A 20,771-nucleotide genomic window follows, 5' to 3' on the forward strand; every position below is an offset into this window, starting at 1 on the left:
TGGTGCCTGCCTGTAGTCCCAGCTACTTGGGAGGCTGAGGCAAGAGGATTGTTTGAGTTCGAGAGGTTCATGCTGCAAGGACCTGTGATCCTGCCACTGCACTCCAGCCTGGGAGACAGAGTGAGACCCTGTCTGAAAAAGAAAAGTGCATAGGAAAGTGATTTTCAAAGGCCAATTTAAAAAGTAACTGGTTTTACTGGTTTTATTTGCTGCCTTTTATGGTATGTGATTTCTTCACTTGCCTTCCTTCCTAGCAGGGAAGGTTTTCTTCTTAACAAGGTATGGATGAGAGTGGCTGGTGATGTGTGGTATAGGGCTGTGGTTTTATATAAATGAAAAAGGCAAAGTGAGAAAAAGGAAACTAGATGGCTGGTTGGGCTGTGCCCTTTGATGTCAGGCTGAAGCCAAAGACCTTCTGCAGCGACGGTGGCGCGCTGCTGCCCCCTGCTGGAAGGCGACCTCATCTACTCACAGGCCCTGATGTCTTTTTCAGACTGTTCTGCTCTCTTTTCAGAACGAGGTCAACGCCATCAAATGGGATCCTTCTGGAATGTTGCTGGCGTCCTGCTCGGATGACATGACATTGAAGGTAGAGTCGGCATGGCAAGGGGTGGGCTGTTTAATCCCAGACAACCCCGGGCACTCGACGCCAGTCTCACGGTCACTCTATGAGGATTATTTATTACTGACCACTCTCCCTTCCTCTGTCATCCGGTGAACTACGATTTCTCAGTCCTGGTCCCACTGAGAATCCCAGCCTACCCGCAGCCTTTCTCACCACTGTGCACCCTCCACCCTGCCATGGGCCCCATGTGCGTCCCCGGGAGGAATGATGCCACCTCGTTCCCGGATGCAGGAACGGCTTTTGCTCATGTCGTGGCTGGTGTGTTCTGTAGATCTGGAGCATGAAACAGGAGGTGTGCATCCATGATCTTCAGGCTCACAATAAAGAGATCTACACCATCAAGTGGAGCCCCACTGGGCCCGCCACCAGCAACCCAAACTCCAACATCATGTTGGCAAGGTAAGGGCAGGCAGCACAGCCAGCACAGCTGTGTGTTACACAAAGACAACAGGAAATTTTGCTAAAGCATGTCCATGCACGTGTGTTGAACCCTTCAGAGGAAGCAAAGCAGTAGCTCACTTTGAAGGGGCCAGGATAGAATTATTGAGTAACACCTGCCTTTGAGGTAAGGATGGTTTTGAGTCAGGCACAGTGGCTTACGCCTATAATCTCAGCACTCTGGGAGGCCAAGGCAGGATGATGGCTTGAGCCCAAGAGTTCAAGATCAGCCTGGGCAACATGGTGAAACCCCGTCTCTACAAAAAATTAGCCAGGCGTGGTGGTGTGTGCCTGTAGTCACAGCTACTCAGGAGGCTGAGGCAGGAGGATGGCTTGAGCTCAGGAGATTGAGGCTGCAGTGCGCAGTGATCACACCACTGCACTCCAGCCTGGGATCCTGGGTGACAGAGCAAGACCATGTCTCTTAAAAAAAAAAAAAAAAGAAAGAAAAAACCACCCAACATGAGTGCAGAGCCACAGCTGAGGGACAGCAAGCCAGGCAGTGCCAACTCTTGTTGACAGTGCTTGAATTAAGGTCATCTCTTAGAGAGGACAGGATGGAATTCCTGCATCCACTGAGAGATGCAACCAAAAAAACAAAGAACACATTGGCCATAATTCTCATATTTCAAGTAATTGTCATAAAATCCACTTAAATTACTGTGATACAGTACTACACACTCGAGTCATTTTGTGATGACTCAGAAGGTGCTTTTGCGTCACGTGGTGCTATTAGGAGCATAAATTATCCTTTTAGTCAGCAAGTATAAAAGGGGCATCCCAGTACCTAGTGGGTCCCTGTTGAAAGCAAGCCAGAAAATAGCTTTGTGATAGATATTACTGTTTTAAATTTGAAAAGAACTAAAATTTGCAGCTTTCAATAATGTGATTACATATGTGGATGTGATTGTATTTTAATTCTTGTTTGATTAAAATTTATTTTCTTTTTAGAGACAGGGTCTCCCTATGTTACCCAGGCTGGTCTTGAACTCCTGGCTTCAAGTGATCCTCCTACCTTGGCCTCCCAAAGCACTAGGATTACAGGCATGATCTACTGTACCTGGCCTAAAAAGTTTTTTAAATGTTTATTCACTTAATTTGCTATTTTTCCAAATATGGCTATCTGTATTAATTTAGTTGGTAATGATAGATGTCATGTTTTAAATTGTGGGGGCATTTTAGGAAACTTAGTAGATATTCTACAAAAATATTTACCATTTACATCTATAGAAAACATAGAAACAGGGCTGGGCACAGTGGCTTACACCTGTAATCCCAACAGTTTGGTAGGGTGACGCAGGAGGATGTCTTGAGCCCAGAGGTTCAAGACCAGCTTGGGCAACATAGTGAAACCCCATCTCTACAAAAAATAAAAAAATAAAAATTAGCCAGGCGTGGACCTATGGTTGCAGCTTCTCTGCTGACGCTGAGGCGGGAGGATCGCTTGAGCCCAGGAGTTTGAGGCTGCAGTGAGTCATGATCACGCCACTGCATTCCAGCCTGGGCAACACAGTAAGACCCCTTCTCAAAAAAAAAAAAAAAAAAAAAAAGGTGCAGAAACAAATGTAGATATCAAAGTGTTTCCCTAATAAGACCATTAAAGCTTTTTTTCTGTTTAATGACTATGGCTTTGTTTTTAATACTTGTAAGTAGTTACATTTTAGAAGACAAAAAGCTTTTTAGTTGATTGTCTTTTGAAACATAAAACGTGGGAAAAACAACTCCTGGAGATCTGATACACATTATGGAGAACTGTTTGAAGCCACCGTGTGTTCGTGATTTTGCTTTCTCTCCCACCTCGCTAGTGCTTCGTTTGATTCTACGGTGCGACTGTGGGACATAGAGCGAGGCGTCTGCACTCACACGCTCACGAAGCATCAGGAGCCTGTCTACAGCGTAGCTTTCAGCCCTGATGGGAAGTACTTGGCCAGCGGATCCTTTGACAAGTGCGTCCATATCTGGAATACTCAGGTAAGCTCCTGACCCTTACGCCAAATCCTTTTAGTAAGGGATGCCCGAATAGCCACGACTCCAGTGCCCTTGGCTCAGAGCAGTGCCCCGGAGGGAGTGGAGCAAGCCCAGGCTCCCCGGGCAGACCCAGTGGATGCTGTCCACATGCACCCCACGTGGGCTGCCAGCTCTTCCCCCACCAGACACCTCCGGCAGCTCCCCTCCCTGAGGAAGGGCGTCGTGTCTGCTGTAATCATGGCTCTTGGCCATTTGATTCCAAACCCTCACCTTGGCACACCTTCTTCCTTGAAGGAGCCACTGTCTTCTGTTCACTTTTCTGAGTCCGTGGCATGAAACCTTCCACCTGCCTCTTCCTCTTAGCGGTTATCACCGAAATGCTGCTCTCTAGATACTGAGGTTGGAGGGTGGGAGTGGGGGACCAGCTAACGGGGTCGAGGCCAGCTCCACCTCCTCTGCCCACACCAGCTCCTGCAGCTCCCCTACGGAGCAGACCAGGGAGTGGGAAGGAATGTGCGCTTGCTGTTGTCATGCCACTTCAATTTTTATTTTCTGTTTTATTTTGTTGTTGTTGTTGTTTTTGAGACAGAGTCTCTGTCACCCAGGCTGGAGTGCAGTGGTGTGATCTTGGCTCACTGCAACCTCTGCCTCCTAGATTCAAGCAATTCTCCTGCCTCAGCCTCCCGAATAGCTGGAATTACAGGCACCTGCCATCATGCCCAGCTTATTCTTGTATTTTTAGTAGAGACAGGGTTTCACATGTTGGCCAGGATGGTCTTGAACTCCTGACCTCAGGTGATCCGCCCACCTTGGCCTCCCAAAGTGCTGGGATTACAGGTGTGAGCCACTGCGCCCAGCCTCGATTTTTCAAATCAAAGTAGGTTCTGTTTGAGGACATAAGGTATGTCAATATTGGATTGTCCTTTTAGCAGGGATTGAAAGGACATAGGATTTAAATAAAGGTGGCTGCTGTGGGTATCTTGGGCCACACCTGAGGATAGAAGAATTCCAGCTGTAAAGTGTAGAAATGGATGGGAAGTAGCACTGCATAGCATAAAGGATTGTATAGGGCCATCAGCACGTGATTCTATTCTAAGGGAAGAGAGAGGTGATAATATGCTAGGAGCTGTTGAAAATAATGAAGGGGTCCCTTTCGCCTCAGGAGGGAGGAATCACACAGCCTTCCCCCGCCCCCTTTCATCTGCACTGCCTTCTTGGTTCCTTTTGGCTTGGTTGACATTCAGGGGGTTTTATACCCTCAAGTTCATTCCCCCTATGGACTCACGGGTGATGAGCCCTGTTCACTGGCAAGGGGTCCACTGAGATCACAGGCTTCCCAGGGACCTCATGTGAACCACATCCTCTCAGGGAAGGAAAGGAAATGGTGGGCCCTGTGTAGAGCCAACCCAATGCCAAGCCCAGCCCCACAGCCCTAGATAGCCCTCCGGGAAGCACACATCTCAGCACTAGTGCGTAAGAGTCTCTGTTCATGAAATCCTTGCTAGAAATAGTAATGGGTGGATTTGTAAAAACAACACGTCAATTATCAAAAAAATGACATGATCAGTTAGGTACAGCCTGTTGTCAAAAACTCACTGAATTGTTTCAACCCTTTTTTATAAATCAAAGAAATCCTTAGGACTTTTTTTTTTTTTTGGATCGGAGTTTCACTCTTGTCACCCAGGCTGGAGTACGGCGGTGCCATCTCGGCTCACTGCAACCTCCGCCTCCCGGGTTTGAGCGATTCTCCTGCCTCAGCCTCCCGAGTAGCTGGGATTACAGGTGCGCACCACCACACCTGGCTAACTTTCGTATTTTTAGTACAAACGGGGTCTCACTATGTTGGCCAGGCTGGTGTTGAACTCCTGACCCCAGGTGATCCACCCACCTCGGCCTCCCAAAGTGCTGGGATTACGGGCATGAGCCACCGCGCCTGGCCAAGAAATCCTTAGGATTTTTCTTAAGAGAATCTTACAGCCCATTTTAACCTTTCTCCAAGTATAAAAATACTTCTGTTTAATACTACTGACACACACCTTTCTCAGTTCATGGAACACCACCCTTTAAGGAGCCCACTTGAGCAGAGGATTTGGGACAGCCCTCCTGGTCTCGGTCTTCAGATTTCTCCTGCCTGTCACCATAGTGAATCATGAGTGAAGGCTTATTCGACTCTTTCTCTATTTTTTTAAATTAATTTTTGTAGAGACAAAGTCTCACTGTGTTGCCCAGGCTAGTCTGGAACTCTTGGGCTCAATCAGTCCTCCTGCCTCGGCCTCCCAAAGTGCTGGGATTGCAAGCATGAGCCACCTCGCCTGGCATTATTCAACTCTTTCAAAGGACTCTACTTCCCCTACCTCTTAGATTTGTCAAGTTAATGCTGTTTTAAACCAGAAACCAATGGTCCGTGGTGTTTTCCATTACATGTATATTATGCATTTGTTATTTCAAATGAACAAAAATACGTACATTTTAACGTCATGGCATATTATTACATTTAATCATGAATTACAGTAAATTTCATTGCTACTGGGGTGGGGGTATTCATTATGTTGTATTCATTCAGGTCCTCCAAGGAACAGACGCCAAAACAGGATTAGATGGGCGAGAGATTTATTGGGGGAAAGAGCTGTGATGGAAACAGGGAGGAAGGTAGGGGGAAGGGAGAATTCAGACCATAAGGCCAGTCTGACCCTGGGAAAGAGACGGGAAGGGTAGGAAGAGTCAGGGATGGCCCTACAGGTCTGTAGAAAGTTTTGGCCGTGCTCATGGAGAGTCCATGAGCCACTTACCCACCAGATGAGTGAGTCTCAGCAGATGACTGCCATGGTCTCCTGCCTCCATCAGTCCTCAGCTGGGTGCAGCCTCAGAATGCACGCAAATGTGGTGGCAGATTCTGCAGGCATAAGTAATCAGGTTCACTCCTCGTGGTGGGAAGTCCTAGAGACACATCTCCACAGCCCCCAGAGTCCTTACTGAAAGCCCTTAAATTTCACCATGCTTGAAAATGTTCATGACCAAACATCAGGGCAGGAGGAGCGCACATTCCACACCTGCATCTGTCGCAAGCGCCCCTTGCGTTGTAAGTGACAGCTGCTTTGCTTTGCAGAGTGGAAATCTCGTCCACAGCTACCGAGGCACTGGCGGCATCTTCGAGGTGTGCTGGAACGCCCGAGGAGACAAAGTGGGCGCCAGCGCGTCCGACGGCTCTGTAAGCAACACCTCTGGTTTGCTGGGGAGTGGGGTGTTGGGGGCAGCTGATGCCTAAGTGAGCTTCCAGGGCGTGTGCAGCGTTCGTGTCCTGAAGGGCCTAGCCCAGTGCCAAAGGAAGCTTCTGGGCTGGATCCCATCTGAGTTGGTACCACATCTGGGAATGGCCTTCTCCTTGTCCCTTCCAGAGTGTCCTTCTAGTCAACATTTTCTCAGTCAAATTGGTGGTTCTCAACCAGGGTGATTCTGCACCTCTGAGGACATTAGACAATATCTGGAGCTATTTTAGGTTGTCACTACAGTCATGTGTTGCTTAACGACAGGAACGTTTTGGGAAATGTATCATTAGGCACTTTTATCTTTGTCTGAACATCATAGAGTGACTGACACAAACCTAGATGATAATACCTGTCCCACACCTAGGCTGTGTGGTAGAGCCTATTGCTCCCAGGCTACAAACCTGGACAGCGGGTGACCATACTGATTACTGTAGGCAACTAGAACACAATGGTAAGCATTTGTGCATTGGATCTATCTAAACATAGAAAAGGTTCAGCGGAAATACGATTATAATCTTACAGGACCACTGTGGTCTGTGCGGTGCATTGTTGCTGGAAACGTCATTATGTGGTGCATGACTGTGCTTAGATGGGGATACCACTGGCATCTCGTGGGTGAAGCTTAGGGATGCTGCTAAACCTCCTACTGTGCACAGGGTGGCCACAATTGTCACCCATGCTGCGGCTGAGAAGCCCGGGCCTCTGGTGGCCATCTTGCAGGTCTCCTGGGCCCTCTTCTCTTCCCATGGGGCATCTGGATTTCTTATTTTCCCCAGGACTTGAGGTTGCCCTGACCTCTGGGGCAAGCGGCATTCTGGCTGACCGGCCAAGTGTCAGTGTAGTCCCCAAATGTTGTCAGAGGCCGTGTACTTGGGCTCGTCTTGTCATCTGCCCCACGATTGCAGGTGGCCCTTCTGGGACCTCTGCCACTCTGTTAATTCCTATCATTACCCTTAACCTGGCCTCTCTGCTCTGTGCTGTTTGCTTCAGTTTGCTCGGTCCGATGTCCAGATGCCAGTCTGTTATGAGAGCTTCTCTGACCCTTCATGACGATGTTCCAATAAACTTTACTGACAAACATCGAGGGAGGGCTGGATTGGGCGTAGGGGCCGGAGCTTGCCGACTTCTCACTCTAAAGGCATCTTCAGATGTCTCTCAAGATATTGTCTCTCAAGATGTGTTGTCTCTCAAGATGACAAGTGCTTTATCTTTCCTTCCAGGTGTGTGTTTTGGATCTGCGGAAGTAGCCACAAAATATCATCGAAAAAACAAAAGAATTCTAATGACCAGCCGTGAATGTGTAGGGGTTGCAGCTCTATTCTCCAAAACCGTAGGAACTTGACTTGCGTTAGAGTGTGCTCTGAAACCAACTCGTCTCTGGCCGCAGGAGTCTATATGTTTTCGTAATCTTCATCAAGAAGTGTTTAAAAGGCAAGCAAAAACAAAAGCAAATCATATCAAACGGGGATAGAATGGTTTCCACTGAGGACATTCAGTCTGGGAAGGAGGAAGTCACCAGCTCGAGGCGTGTGGATTGGTTTCCACCCGGAACAGGCTCTGTGATGGCTGAATGGAAAGAAATGTAAAAAGCTGTGCCAAAAAAAAGCAAAATGCTGTGATAAACCAAACAGGGAAGGGGGGAAAACCCTCCTCCTTGGGGTTTTTTTTTTTTGTTTTCCCTAACAATTTGGACACTACAGTTGCTCTCACAAAGGATGTTCAAAGACCAGTTTGTACCGATGAAATGCGCAACTTTGTAATCCCAACACTTTCTATTTCCTAGAATCTTCTTTGTTCGTGGGGTGGTTTTTCTATCGGCTGGAATTCTGTCTTCTGGGGGCCTTCTGTCTGAGATGGAAGCTGTCTTGGGCTTGTTGTCTCTTCCCTCTGTTGCTCCCTGCCCCTCCCCCTGCCTTTCCACTCTCTCTGGTGAGCTCGGCTTTTTCAGTGCACCCTCAAGAGATGCAGCCCCGTGGACATGAAGACACAATCTCCCATGGACAGCTTTTCCCCTTCCGCCCTCTCCCACCCTCTCCTCCCCTTGCGCTCGCTTTCTCACTGGCGTGCTCTCTCTCCCTCCCTCCCTCTGTACCTTTCTCATAGTTGCTTCAGATCTTAGGTCTCAAGGGCACTTTGGCACATAGTAAGTGCTTTATGTAAGAAGGCAGGGCAGGGGGGCTTTTTACAGGAGAAAAAAAATGACTTATAAGAGAAAGAGCCTGGAGTATTTTTGGAAAAAAAAAATATTTTTATGTTAAAACAATTTTAAAATCTTAAAATGGCCATCAGACATAGAGAGCTTTGTGTGATTCATGTTTTAAAAAGAACTGAAGAAGCCACAGGCAGGGCCTGAGGGAGCCCCTGGCTTTCCCCTCAGCCTCAGGAAAGGTGGTCAGGAAAACTCTGGCTGGACAAGGGTCAGTCTTAGGGGTCAGCAGTGAGATTGCTCTGCAGCCAGTGAGGGAGGTCCCATCCACGCCGGCTGGGAGAAGAACCTCGCATCTTTTGGTGTGTACGCACCTTGGCAGCCAGCAGGAAAGCAGCGAAGAGCCACGTGCCCTCTGGCCTCAAGGGAGCATTGGCAGAACCATAGGGTACTGCAGAAGCCGTCGAAACTGACAGCTCGGCTGGATTAGGCGTGTTGACTACGTCTTTCCCACAACCGTATAACGACCGATGAGCAGGCTTGGCGAGTCCTTGCAGAGCTGACATAGAGGCTCCCGCATGTCACTTAGTCTAACGCTGACAGAAATGAATGCAGAAGGAAGATTTTCAGTCCTGAACGTGAATTATAGAGGTAGAACGTCGCTAATAATTTCTGCCATCTTTATAATTTCTTTCTCTCACAGAAGACTAGGAGAAAGATCTTTTCTAAATAATCTTTTTGCTGTTTTTAAAAAATTAAACAAGGCTTTGTGTTCCTAGAAGAGCTTCATTTCAGTGAATCTGGTGACCTTCATCTGCTTGCTGTCATAACCTGACACTGACTTCTTTTTTTCATTAACAAGGGGGAAAAGGCCAAAGGATAAGGACCTCTTCTCCCATTGGTTTTCCTGTGGGCAGAAGGGCTGAGGAAGTTGGCCCGGCCCGTGGGGGCTGCTGTGTCACCAGCAGTGGGTAGGGTGCAATCTGGTGTGTGTTCCAGCAGCGAGACGGTGTCATTGTGAAGGTGGCATTCATCTGTGGAGCCAAAACCCAGCCGTCAGGGAAGGGTCAGGGCTTCCTCTGGAACTTGGAATGTGCCAGGACCGCCTCCAAAAGCCAGGGTGCGTTGACCATTCTCAGATCGTTGATTGGCCTCCACTTGGGTATGTGAATTGTTCATGTCCCAGAAGACCAAAAAGTGCTCTGGTTCTGAAATGAGTATCTTATTCGGGCTCTGTTTCCGAAACACTTAGCAAAGAAGGTCACAGTGATGTGGAGTCGCCACACCCATCTTTGAAGATAGCCAGTGTCCCCGGATGAGGTGATGATTTCCCATCCCAAAGACTCTGTTAAGTTTAGAGTACAGTTTGTTGGGGTCCAAAAGACACCATCTCTACCCCACCCAAATAAAAATGCACTCATCTCTGCAGAGCATCTGCTGTCAAAGGCCAGCCTGCCGTTAGGACATGGCTTGTGCTTGGCAAACCAGTAACTACCGTGGGATGCTGATGGTGGGATGTGTCGCAAGCGATTCACTAGACAATCTTCACATGAATGTCGGTAGCCGGGGTCTCTCTTGAGGGATGGCTTTAGTCTTGATGAATGTGAACCACATCAGAATTGTTAGGTAGAAACCTGGGCTGGGAGGCCTCGGACCCCAGGCTCCATCCCTGGCTTCCCCAGCCGGCAGCCGCAAGCAAAACCAAACGCGAGATGCAGCTAGCACCCTTCATATCCATCCCCGTTCTCAGCAGGACGACACCACGGACAGCCGTTTTCGGAGCCTCCAGCATTTGCACACCACTACTCACCCTCTCTGCTGCTGCAGTGTTGGTAGAGTCATCCCTGTAATCAAGAAATGGCCCGTGGAATGTTATTGTTCAACGTTGTTTACAGCTCTTAAAACATGGTGAGGAATGCCTAAGTCTTAGTGACCAAACGTGACCTTGAAAGCAGACATAGCATGACAGACCTTCTTAGAGTCTTTAGTTGGGTTCACAGTGACCGAGAGTCAGGTCCAGCACACACCTGGGAAAGGGATGCTGCCCCAAGGGGGACCAAAAGGGCCGGACGTTACAGGGTGAAACCCTCTGACCCCTCGCGACACCGTAGGACTTGACTTTTGTTTAGTCTTTCTAAGAAATAGATCATGGAGCCAAGTGAAGTGCACTTTGTCAAATGTAAGGGTCTGCTGTGTTCTTGTTGCTTTTCTCTTTTTTAACCTTTTGTTCCGCCATTAAAAAAAAAAAAAAGAAAAAAAGCTTATGTTTCTTGTCAAATGCAGAAATGTTCCTTCCGCCACTCACTGAAGTTTTGCATTCTGGCTTGTGCAGTTTTTATTGTCTGTGTCAGACGTACAGCCAGACGTGTTCTCTATTGGCATTTTTCCAATTCTGTTCAGATGCCATTGACCGCCGTTTCATTCCCCCCGCCACCTGTACTCACCCTCACGCTCTTTGAAGAAAAAAAAATCACCTTGTGTGTTGTAGCTCATTTGTTTCAAGAGAGAATCAACAGATCATATTCAGTGTCTTGAATAAATTGCTCTATTTTGATATTAGAGAACTTGGTGGGTGTGCTTTCTTCCTCTCGCTCTGGAACTCTTGGGCCCACGTTGACTGCATGACTGAAGACAGAGCTCTGTATTTTCTCCAGAAGGAAGTACCTTGAGTGCCTCTGTTTAGGATTGCTGTGTGAGATAGGGAGCTGGGGGCAGAACGCAGTGACGTGGCAGTCACAGCAGCCGCCTGCTGTTCTGAAAGGTGGTTCTGTCCAGGGAGCATGCTTTTTAGTGTGTTTCCTTTTCATTCTTTTATTTCAGGCTGGCTGTTGGAAAAAGACAAAGTAAATGAGTGTTTTCTCATCAGCGGATTGGTTGACGGGGAGTTTGAGTTCCCGAATTACCCCTGAGTAATTTGCAGAACCTAACAGGATGGGGTGACTTTGGACATGGACGTCTGCATGGTGCAAACCAACATGTGGCAGACATTTATTGACGTTTGCTCTGTGCATGTCTTCATTTATGCTGCTTTAATTAATAGGTGGCTGTTAAATAATGTAATTAGGGAATGGATATTGCTATCCGCATTCTGTGAAGGAGGCAGCTGTAGATTCCGAGAGGCGAAGAGATGGCCTTACTCTTAGTCTAAGGTTTCACTTTGCAGATGAGTCCCAGACGAAGTCACGGTGTCATTTCCCTCTAATCCTGCTTGTTCTGCACTAGGACAAAGCAGATGGCTAGGGGCCTAGAGGCTTCTGTGGTGATTCCCTGGGAAGGATCAAGTGTGCCTGTGACCTTCACTGATGATCCAGACTTTTGCAGGGACCAAATCCTAAATTCAGGTCTTGAATTGCCAACTGAAGACTGAATATTATATGAGCAGTTGTCACCTTTAGAGAAAAACCTATCCTATCTCCCGGTGTTTTCTGGGGTTCACCTGCTCATTTTCATTTTTGTCTTTAGCTTCTGCCAAGTGGAGCAAGTGTGTTGCCAGGTGGTGGATTTGGGGCACCCTGAGGGGTACTGCAGAACCCTGGGACACCTCGGGAAGAACCGCATGGAAACAGTGGGCAGACCACAAAGCATGCGGCAGAGTTCCCAGGATAAATGCATGTGTGGCAGGTGGCTTTGGTGGCTCCCCTAAGAATGCCGTTGACGTATGACTAGCTCTAAGTGGGCTTCTTTGTGATATAGAGGAAACTTGATTGGGACCACGACTGCCAGAATTTATATAACTTAAATCTTCAGATGGATGGAACCCTTCCCCACACTGAGTCTCAAAAGGTTTCCCCCTGTCCATTGAAGCTCCTCCTTTATTTTAGGAATCTAAGTTTCAACTCACTAAACAGAGATCTCACTGTTTTTTTTAATTGCCCCATCTTGGTGCTGTTTCAAAAGGATATCAGAACATTCTTCATGTTCACAGAAAGCTCTCTGTGCACGAGTTCTCTCTGGAAGCTGGCTGTTGATGATGGCTGTCTGGTGGAAACCTGGAAGTCCCTTGTGAAGTCCAGGAAAAGGGTAGGAGGGGGTGGAGAACAGATTTATGCCCTTAAAAAAGATGACTGAGCCAGTTTTTGTCTAGTCTGGGTCCTTTGTCTCTGAAGTGTCTCACCCACAGCATGGTAAGTAAGGCAAGAAATTCCATCTGGAGAATAGAGAAGGAACAGTGGGTTCGGGGAGGGAGGATGTTATCTGTAGGACCAGCCTTCAGCTAGAATGTGAAGCAAATGCTCTGGAGAATGGAGGCTTTGGTTAGGAACAGAGTTACCCTCATGCAAAAGGTACTTATCCTGAGACACTGCGGGAAACAGCTGGGTGTGTGCGTGCTTCCGTAACAACACACCTGCACGTGATGATATCTTACTGTGAAATGGGGGAAATTAGTAGGCTACTAAAAAGTTTTTTACCCTGAGCAACATCGTGAGACCTCCATCTCTACATAAAAATTAGCTGGGCATGGTGGTGAGTGCCTGTGGTCTCAGCTACTTGGGAGGCTGAAGATCGCTTGAGCCCAGAAAATTGAGGCTGCAACGAACATGATGGCGCCACTGCACTCCAGCCTGAGTGACACAGCAAGACCCTGTCTCCTTTTTATTTATTTATTTATTTATTTATTTATTTATTTATTTATTTATTTTGAGACAGGGTCTTGCTCTGTCACTGAGGGCAGACTGCAGTGGTGCTATCCTGGTTCACTGTAGCCTCTGCCTCCCAGGCTCAAGCAATTCTCGTGTCTCAGCCTCCCGAGTAGCTTTGGATATAGGTGTGCGCCACCATGCCCAGCTAATTTTTGTATGTTTAGTAGAGATGGTTTTTTGCCATGTTGGCCAGGCTGGTCTTGAACTCCTGGCCTCAAGTGATCCACCCACCTTGGCCTCTCAAAGTACTAAGATTAAAAGTGTGAGCCACCATGCCCCGTTGACCCTGTCTCTTAAAAAAAATTGATGGTGGGATTGATAAACTGGCCAGTAAATTAAAATCAAGTGAAAGCTATCTGATGGGAACAGTCTCCCCTTTCCACCCAAACTATGCTCCCAGCTACACCTCTGTTATTGCCTCCTTTTCACAGGCCAACCCAAACTCCTGGCTGTAGATCCCAGATCCTTCTCACTTCTTCAAGAACTTTCCTTCCATCATCATCACTGCTTTCTCTCCACTGGATCATTCCTGTAGCACCCCAAGGTACTTGAGTACCTGCCATCTTTAAACGGTAACAGGACAAGCACATCCCCTGCAGTAACCAGCCTTATGAGGAAGTCACTCAGAACCAAGGCAGGCCATCATCTCAGTTCATCATTTGTTTGCTCAGTTGTCTCCTCATTCCCTAGGTTGCCTTAATACACATCCTGATGATAATGTTTCTGTCCCCAGTACCTAGGCCTGGCCCAATGCCTCACTCTCTCTCTCAGCTCAGCTCACCAGGTTAAAGACATATGCATGAGTATCAGCTGGTGATGCTTGGTGCCCCGTCTGGGAGTCCTTATCTTGGCTGGATACTCAGATCTCAGGGTTCTTGTTTGAAAGCTTCAGAACCTGACTCTTGCTAATGTAAGCCCAAAGGAATGAATGAGCCAGATATTGGGCAGCTTTAAGAAACTGGAGAACTGGGCTCAGAGGCCAAACAGACAGGAACAGTCAAGAGCAGGCTGCAGGACTAGGCTCATGAAGATGACAGAGATGGAACTGGGTGCTGCCCACACCCCGACACTGGATGCTGGACTGGCCCTGGAGGCAAACCCAGTGCTACCTGCCAAAGTGGGCCTGCCTGCTGCCAAGGCTTCAGAAGTGTTTCTCTGCAGCCCATTCCCTGAGGCACAAGCTTCTAACATAAGACATGCCTGATTGGCTCTGCCAGGTCACGTGCCTTGCTCTAGCTGCAAGGGAGGATGCAAAAGCCAGCAGCTGGCCTCTTTGGTTTTTGAATGGGGTGGTGGAACTGCCTCATGAGGTAAGAGGGGATCTTCAAACAGAGGAAGGGTTTCTGATCCTGAGGGAGAGGGCAGACAGAATGGCGCTACTGAGATGAAGGATGCAGATTCCCCTAGAAAATCTAAAACTTCACATCTCCTTGATACCTTTGATCAACATCAGTGTGGCCTAGCCCAGGCTCACCCTGGGAAGGTGAAACAATGGTTATCCAGAGAGGTAGGACAGCCCTGGGCAGACACTACCTCATGGTGTGTTCACAATCCATCTGCAGCCTTGTGACTCCAGACGTGCAAATGGAGAACCTTGCTGGACTCTTCTAGAAGAAAAGGAGTCCTAATCTTGATATGAAGGGAGGTGTCACATGGCAGAGCTGTCTGCAGTGTCCTGAGAAAATAGTGTGTCTTGCTTTTCTATATACATGCTGGTGGATTGTAATCCCCCTGCATGCTGCAACATTTTGGGGAGGAAAAAAAAAAGTTTCAAAAAGTTCATGGACATACATATTACGGAAAAACTATACATGGATTTCAAAAACGTTTTGCATCAAAATAGATTCATACTAATTTGTTATAACCTCTCTTAACAGGATCTAGTTTGAGGCACTAAGAATGATAAGGTATCAGCCTGAAAAGAGCCTCTATCAGAGCAACATAAATTATTAAAACTGAAAGAAGAACAAGCATCAAATTTGTGGTGAAGTTTGAGTGGACAAACGGTGAAATCATTGATGCTTGGTGAATAGTTTATGGGCACAGTGTCCTAAAGAAATCGGTTTACAAATGGTGGATAACTCATTTTAAGAATGGATGAGATGATGTTGAAGATGAAGCCCACCATGGCAAACCATCCACATCAAGTTGTGATGAAAAAATTTATCTTGTTCATGCCCTAACTGAAGAGGACCAGCAATTAACAGTACAGACAATAGCCAACACCATAGACATCTCAACTGGTTAAGCTTACACAATTCTGACTGAAACATTAAAATTGAGCAAACTTTGCACTCTATGGGTGCCGAAGCTGTTGCACCCAGGTCAGCTGCAGACAAGAGCTGAGCTTTTGATGGAAATTTTAACCAAATGGGATCAAGATCCTGAAGCATTTCTTTGAAGAATTGTAACAGGAGATGAAGCATGGATTTCCCGTTACCATCCTGAAGACAAAGCACAATCAAAGCAATGACTACCAGGAGGCAAAAGTAGTCCAGTCAAAGCAAAGCAGACTGGCCAAGACCAGAGGTCAGAGCAACAAGTTTTTCAGGATGCTCAAGGCATTTTGCTTGTTGACTTTCTGGAGGGCCAAAGAAGAGTAACATCTGCTTATTATGAGAATGTTTTGAGAAAATTAGCCAAAGCTTTAGCAGAAAAATGTCCTGGAAAGCTTTGCCAGGGAGTCCTCCACCACAGCAATGCTTCTGCTCATTCCTCTCATCAAACAAGGGCAATTCTGCAAGAGTTTCGGTGGGAAATCATTAGACATCTACCTTACAGTCCTGATTTGCCTCCTTCTGACTTATTTTTCTTTCCTAATCTTTAAAGGGCACCCAATTTTCTTCAGTTAATAGTGTAAAAAAGACTGCACTGACATGGTTAAATTCCCAGGACCCTCGGTTCTTTAGGGATGAACTACATGGCTGGTGTCATCACTTACAAAGTATCTTGACCTTGATGGAGCCTATGTTGAGAAACAGCGTTTCTGTTTTTTATTTTTATCTTTTCATTTCATTTTTCAATGAACTTTTTGAAGTTCCCTCATATATCTTAACTGATGGAAATATGGGCATTAGTCAGATTCCAAGTATTCCTTAGACTATGTCATTACTCAACGCAGCATGAAGCTAAATTCGTGAGCAAAGTCATGCTGCCTTCTCTGCCCCCTAGTTTGTGTTAGGAGGCCAGGCTGTGCTGCTGCTCCACGGGGCCCTGGTTCCCTATTCATCCTGCTGCATCTCTACCTTGCTGCTGTTTGGCATCATCCATAAGCTTAGTCAAGAGCATTTCCTCTAGAAATCACATCTTTACTGCACCTTTTCTATGTTTAGGTATGTTTAGATACACAAATACCACTGTGTTACAGTTGTCTACAGTATTTGGTACAGTCACATGCTGTTCAGGTTTGTAGCATAGGATCCATAGGCTCTACCATATAGCATAAGTGTGCTGTAGCCTGTACCATCTAGGTTTGTGTAACTATGCTCTATGATAGTCACACAACGGTGATATCACCTAACGATATACTTCTCAGAACTCATCCCCATCATTAAGCAATGCATAACTGTACATATATTTTCTTTTGCTAGAAGTGTTAAGACAGAATCCAAGTCAGGCTGAGAGTTCAGTCATAACTCTTTTATTTAACTACTTTTCCAAGGACGTGGACCTTACACTTACTTTACAGCCAGCCTCAGAAAACTTCCTAGTGGCAACTAAGGCTAGAGAAGCTGTAGAGTGGTCTGGAGGGGGCTCTTCCATTCCCACACGCATGTGCATGAATCATTTCTCCTATCCTAAAGGCTCTTTGGGAAGAAGCTCTAACTGGTGATAAGAGCAAGGTCTGGGGGCTGTTACTCTTTGACAGTGCAGTGATGGGAAGGTGAGAACACAGTTCTAAAGAACAAGAATTGTAGAGTCTGAGGAATATGGGGTCTGGACCCCCAGCACATCCCCTTCATAGGTCTCCATGGGTTGGGAGAGCAGGGTCACCCTCATTTTTGTTGCAGGATTCACTTGGCAGTGTGAATTTCAATTGTGCTGGCATCAGAACCTGGAGAGGAAAAGACAAAAGACTGTGACTGTGTCTGCGTCCTAGCAGGTTTGTCATCAGCTTCAGAAAATGCTCAGTATTCAGTGCATGGAGATTTTCGTGTACCAACTTTGGTCAAAGTCCTAGCATTCATCTCATCTGCAAAAAAAAAAAAAAAAGGTGGAAGGGGTGGAAACCTACATCAACTTTCCATCTACATTTTATTAAATCATTAGAACGGATGAAACAAGCCCTACAGAATCATCTAGGCCAGTTGATAGGTGACTGTGGCACAGATGCTGCAGGTGACACAACTGTTGGTTTAAGAAGGTTTCAGAGCCCCAGGACACATGCTGTCTGATATAGGAGCAGAGCACACTCTTGTGACCACTGGTGCAGCTTCTACTGAGGATGGTAACTCACACAACAGGGACCCTATGGTTGCCTGGCTACCTACACTCAATTCTAGGAAGTGCCCAAAGGGAGGGAGACCACCACTCTGTAAAACTACGCCACCTCCCAATTGTCTTTTCATGGACGATGCCATATGGTTTTAGCAAGTAGCTCCTCCCTGTCAGCATCTAACTCTACTCATGGAAAACTCATCTCTCAGTGCCCAACTAAATACACAGCAGTACATGCCTGGTAACTCTATCAAATTGGGCTCATTTGTTCTGATTGTGACCCTAGATAAGATGATAAAGTGATGAATGATATTTTTGTAAATACCAGAATATATTTGTCCAAATATGCTCAGCATTCCCTTCATGAGAAATCGCTGGAGACATTTTTCTCAGGCCTGGATTTCAGGGCAGTTTGCTTCCATGTGCAATGTTTTCTTTTAAATCGTGAAGAATCTTGTAACTGCTCACATTTTTCTCTTTACTCCCCATTTAGAAAGCCCAAAGCCAAACTACTAATCCATTTTAACTATGTGGGGCTAATTCTACCTGGCTTTCTTTTGATTTCATTGTTACTTCCTTTGGTCCTGTTTTCTTTATTAATCAATTTTCCCCTTTCTCCTGTACTCCTTCCAGAATGTGACAAGATTTACAAAAAGCAGACACAATACAAAGAGGGAGAAAAACGTAGGCAGCAATCGGCAGTATGAAAGTTAATATCACTCCCATCGAAAGAGTAATCCTGGATGTCAGTCATCATTCTGATAGTGACAGGAGGCAGCCAAATGCCTAGGCAGATAGGGGCGGGTCCCCGGTTTGGGGTTTCAACCCCACCTTCAAGCCAAAAACAGCCTGAAGGCTGAAAGACTGGACTGCTGGTCCCAGATGAAACCTACAACCCAAAGGGAGAACTTCTGTTCCTGCCCTTTCTCAATTGATTCTTTCTGAGTAATGCCTTTTAACCAATCGAACATTGCCTTTTCCAGTACTACCTAAGGTCTGCCCCTCCCCGATTCTGAGCCCATAAAAGCCCCGGACTCAGCCATATTAGGGAAACTTTCCCACCTCCTGGTAGGGGGACCACCCCTGCATCCCCTTTCTGCTGAAAGCAGTTTCATCACTCAAAACTCCCTGCCTTGCTCACTCTTCTATAGTCAGTGCATCCTCATTCTTCTTGGGCATGGGACAAGAACTTGGGAACTGTTGCACAAGCCAGACTTGGCCCAGGCGAGCCGGGTGGGCAGGCCATCTCCTGCAACAGGTAGCATGGCCAAGTGAGGCCTGGGCAGGGCATCACCAGCCAGAGGTCCCCAGCTTACAAAGTGACCGAGAATAAAATCCTGCATCAATTCCAGCAACACATCTTCCTTCAGAATCTGTGAGACCCTTCGGAACCAATGTCAGAATTATTCTTCCAATCCCCAGATATCCTGGAGTACTTGCTCCAGCCACAACACAGGTTATGGGCTTTACATGGGGAATACACAGGTGGAAGACACAACGGAGGGTGACCTTCCTAACAACAGATGGGGCAAGTGACTGCACTCCAAAAAGCCTCCAAAGCCCTCCACCCATGGGCCTTGCTGACAATTGCAGCTTACTCTGTGTCCCTCTCAGCTCCCTCACACCCTTAAACACACTGCCTCTCTCCCTCTCACTCCAGGCTTGGTCCTGCCACAGGGCATTGGCACCTCTCTTTTTCTGCCTGTAAAGCTCTTCTGATTTTCTCATGGCTCCTACACTTCATTAAGGTCTCAATTCTAATATTATGTCATGCTCAGGAAGACTTTCAGGACACCCTCTTGAAAACCATGCCCCTACCTCCTCCCTGATTTTTCTTCATGGCACATCCCACTACCTGGCTGGAATACGATGTCATTATTTGTGTTTTTCATTCTGTCTCTGCCACTAGAGTGGAGAGTCTCAGTGGACAGGGAATGTGTCTTAGTCACCATAGTGTACCTAATGCCCCAGACAACACCTGGCATATAGAGGGTGCCCAATAAACATGGGGAATGGGTCAGTACAGTCATGTAGGTGCCTTGACAGCAACGGGATGCAGCACTAGTACCTTGGAGCACTCATTAAGACATGAGTAGAAAGAAAAGGGCAGGAACAAGCACAATTTTAAAAGAGATACATGCAGAGTTTGAGAGGACATGTTAAGGAACAAAAAAAAAATAGAGTTATATAGAAAAGAGGAAGTGAGAAATTGTGACATCAGGAGAGATGTGCTTGGAAAGGGAAGCCTGAGCTACAGCAAGAGACGACAATATTACCAAGAAGGCAAGTGTGGGCTGGGCACGATGGCTCCGGCTGTAACCCTAGCACTTTGGGAGGCCAAGTCAGGAGGATTGCTTGAGTGTGAGACCACCCTGGGCAACACAGACCCTATCTCTTAAAAAAAAAAAAAAAAAAGGCACGATTGCATGTGCCTGTGGTCCCAGCTACTTGGGAGGCTGAGATGGATCTCTTAAGCCCAGGAGTTTGAAGCTGCAGTGAGCCGTGATCATGCCACTGCACTCCAGCCTGGGCAACAGAGTGAGATCCCACCTCAAAAAAAAGGCAAGTGCAATATTGTGGTGTCTGCCCAACACATGCCCACACACACACACACAAGCACTGTGGGCTGTGGGAGGACACGGCACTCAGATCTTCCTCCCATGTTTGGATTAAGATGAGACCTGGATAATCTTGGTCTGAATAACTCAGATCAAGTGTGATGAGCTGCTTGAAGGGCAGGTAAAGGGATTCAAGGATGTGGGGAGGATGGATCTGGCCGTAGATCGCCCAGCCAGATCCTGAGGAGAGTCTGAGTGGAGAAACAAGGATGGTGGAGAGGGTGGTTTTGTTAGTGTGGTGAACCTGCTTTTTCTGGAGCCCAGACACCAGCTGGGAAAACTTCTAAAGGAGCCTTCCAGTTCCGGAGCAACATTCTTGCTGGAAGGGGGCTGGTGGCACTTCAAAAAGACTTGATTCTAACAGGGTCACACACTGTTTATGAGGACATCTGGATTCATGGGAACTCATTTGTGATTTCTGTGGTTCTTTTCAAATAGACTCTGGGCTGGGATGTCACATGATGGCTTGTGATCAAGGTCTGGACTGAGGACACTGCCCCATGACCTCACACTTTGGGACATGTTCTGGGTCCTGTGGCTTTGAAGAATTTCTAGTGCTTTCATCCTCTCCCTAGGGCTCCATGGAAGAGAATATTTACGCATGACAACTTTCTTGAAGCAAATTCTGCTGGG

The 20,771-nt window shown here is 47.0% G+C and overlaps 2 protein-coding genes across 5 annotated transcripts in view; one reads left to right on the plus strand and one right to left on the minus strand.

Annotated features, from left to right (window-relative positions):
* The window catches only part of TBL1X (transducin beta like 1 X-linked), a 224,046-nt gene extending 213,039 nt beyond the window's left edge, over positions 1-11,007 (plus strand). For all 4 annotated transcript variants that reach the window (XM_055267745.2, XM_063634955.1, XM_055267747.2 and 1 more), the window contains 5 exons: positions 515-589; positions 897-1,024; positions 2,869-3,034; positions 6,138-6,239; positions 7,518-11,007. In XM_055267745.2, the coding sequence (XP_055123720.1) occupies positions 515-589; positions 897-1,024; positions 2,869-3,034; positions 6,138-6,239; positions 7,518-7,544 (498 nt within the window). In that variant the 3' untranslated portion in view covers positions 7,545-11,007. The remainder of the gene's footprint in view (positions 1-514; positions 590-896; positions 1,025-2,868; positions 3,035-6,137; positions 6,240-7,517) is intronic.
* Positions 11,008-16,707: 5,700 nt separating this feature from the next.
* Positions 16,708-20,771, minus strand: part of GPR143 (G protein-coupled receptor 143) — a 42,030-nt gene continuing 37,966 nt past the window's right edge. Inside the window, exon 9 of the mRNA XM_055267902.2 lies at positions 16,708-17,137. Within this exon, the coding sequence (XP_055123877.1) occupies positions 17,097-17,137 (41 nt within the window). The 3' untranslated portion in view covers positions 16,708-17,096. The remainder of the gene's footprint in view (positions 17,138-20,771) is intronic.

This window comes from Symphalangus syndactylus, chromosome X (genome assembly GCF_028878055.3).
Source record: "Symphalangus syndactylus isolate Jambi chromosome X, NHGRI_mSymSyn1-v2.1_pri, whole genome shotgun sequence".
NCBI classification, from domain to species: Eukaryota; Metazoa; Chordata; class Mammalia; order Primates; family Hylobatidae; genus Symphalangus; species Symphalangus syndactylus.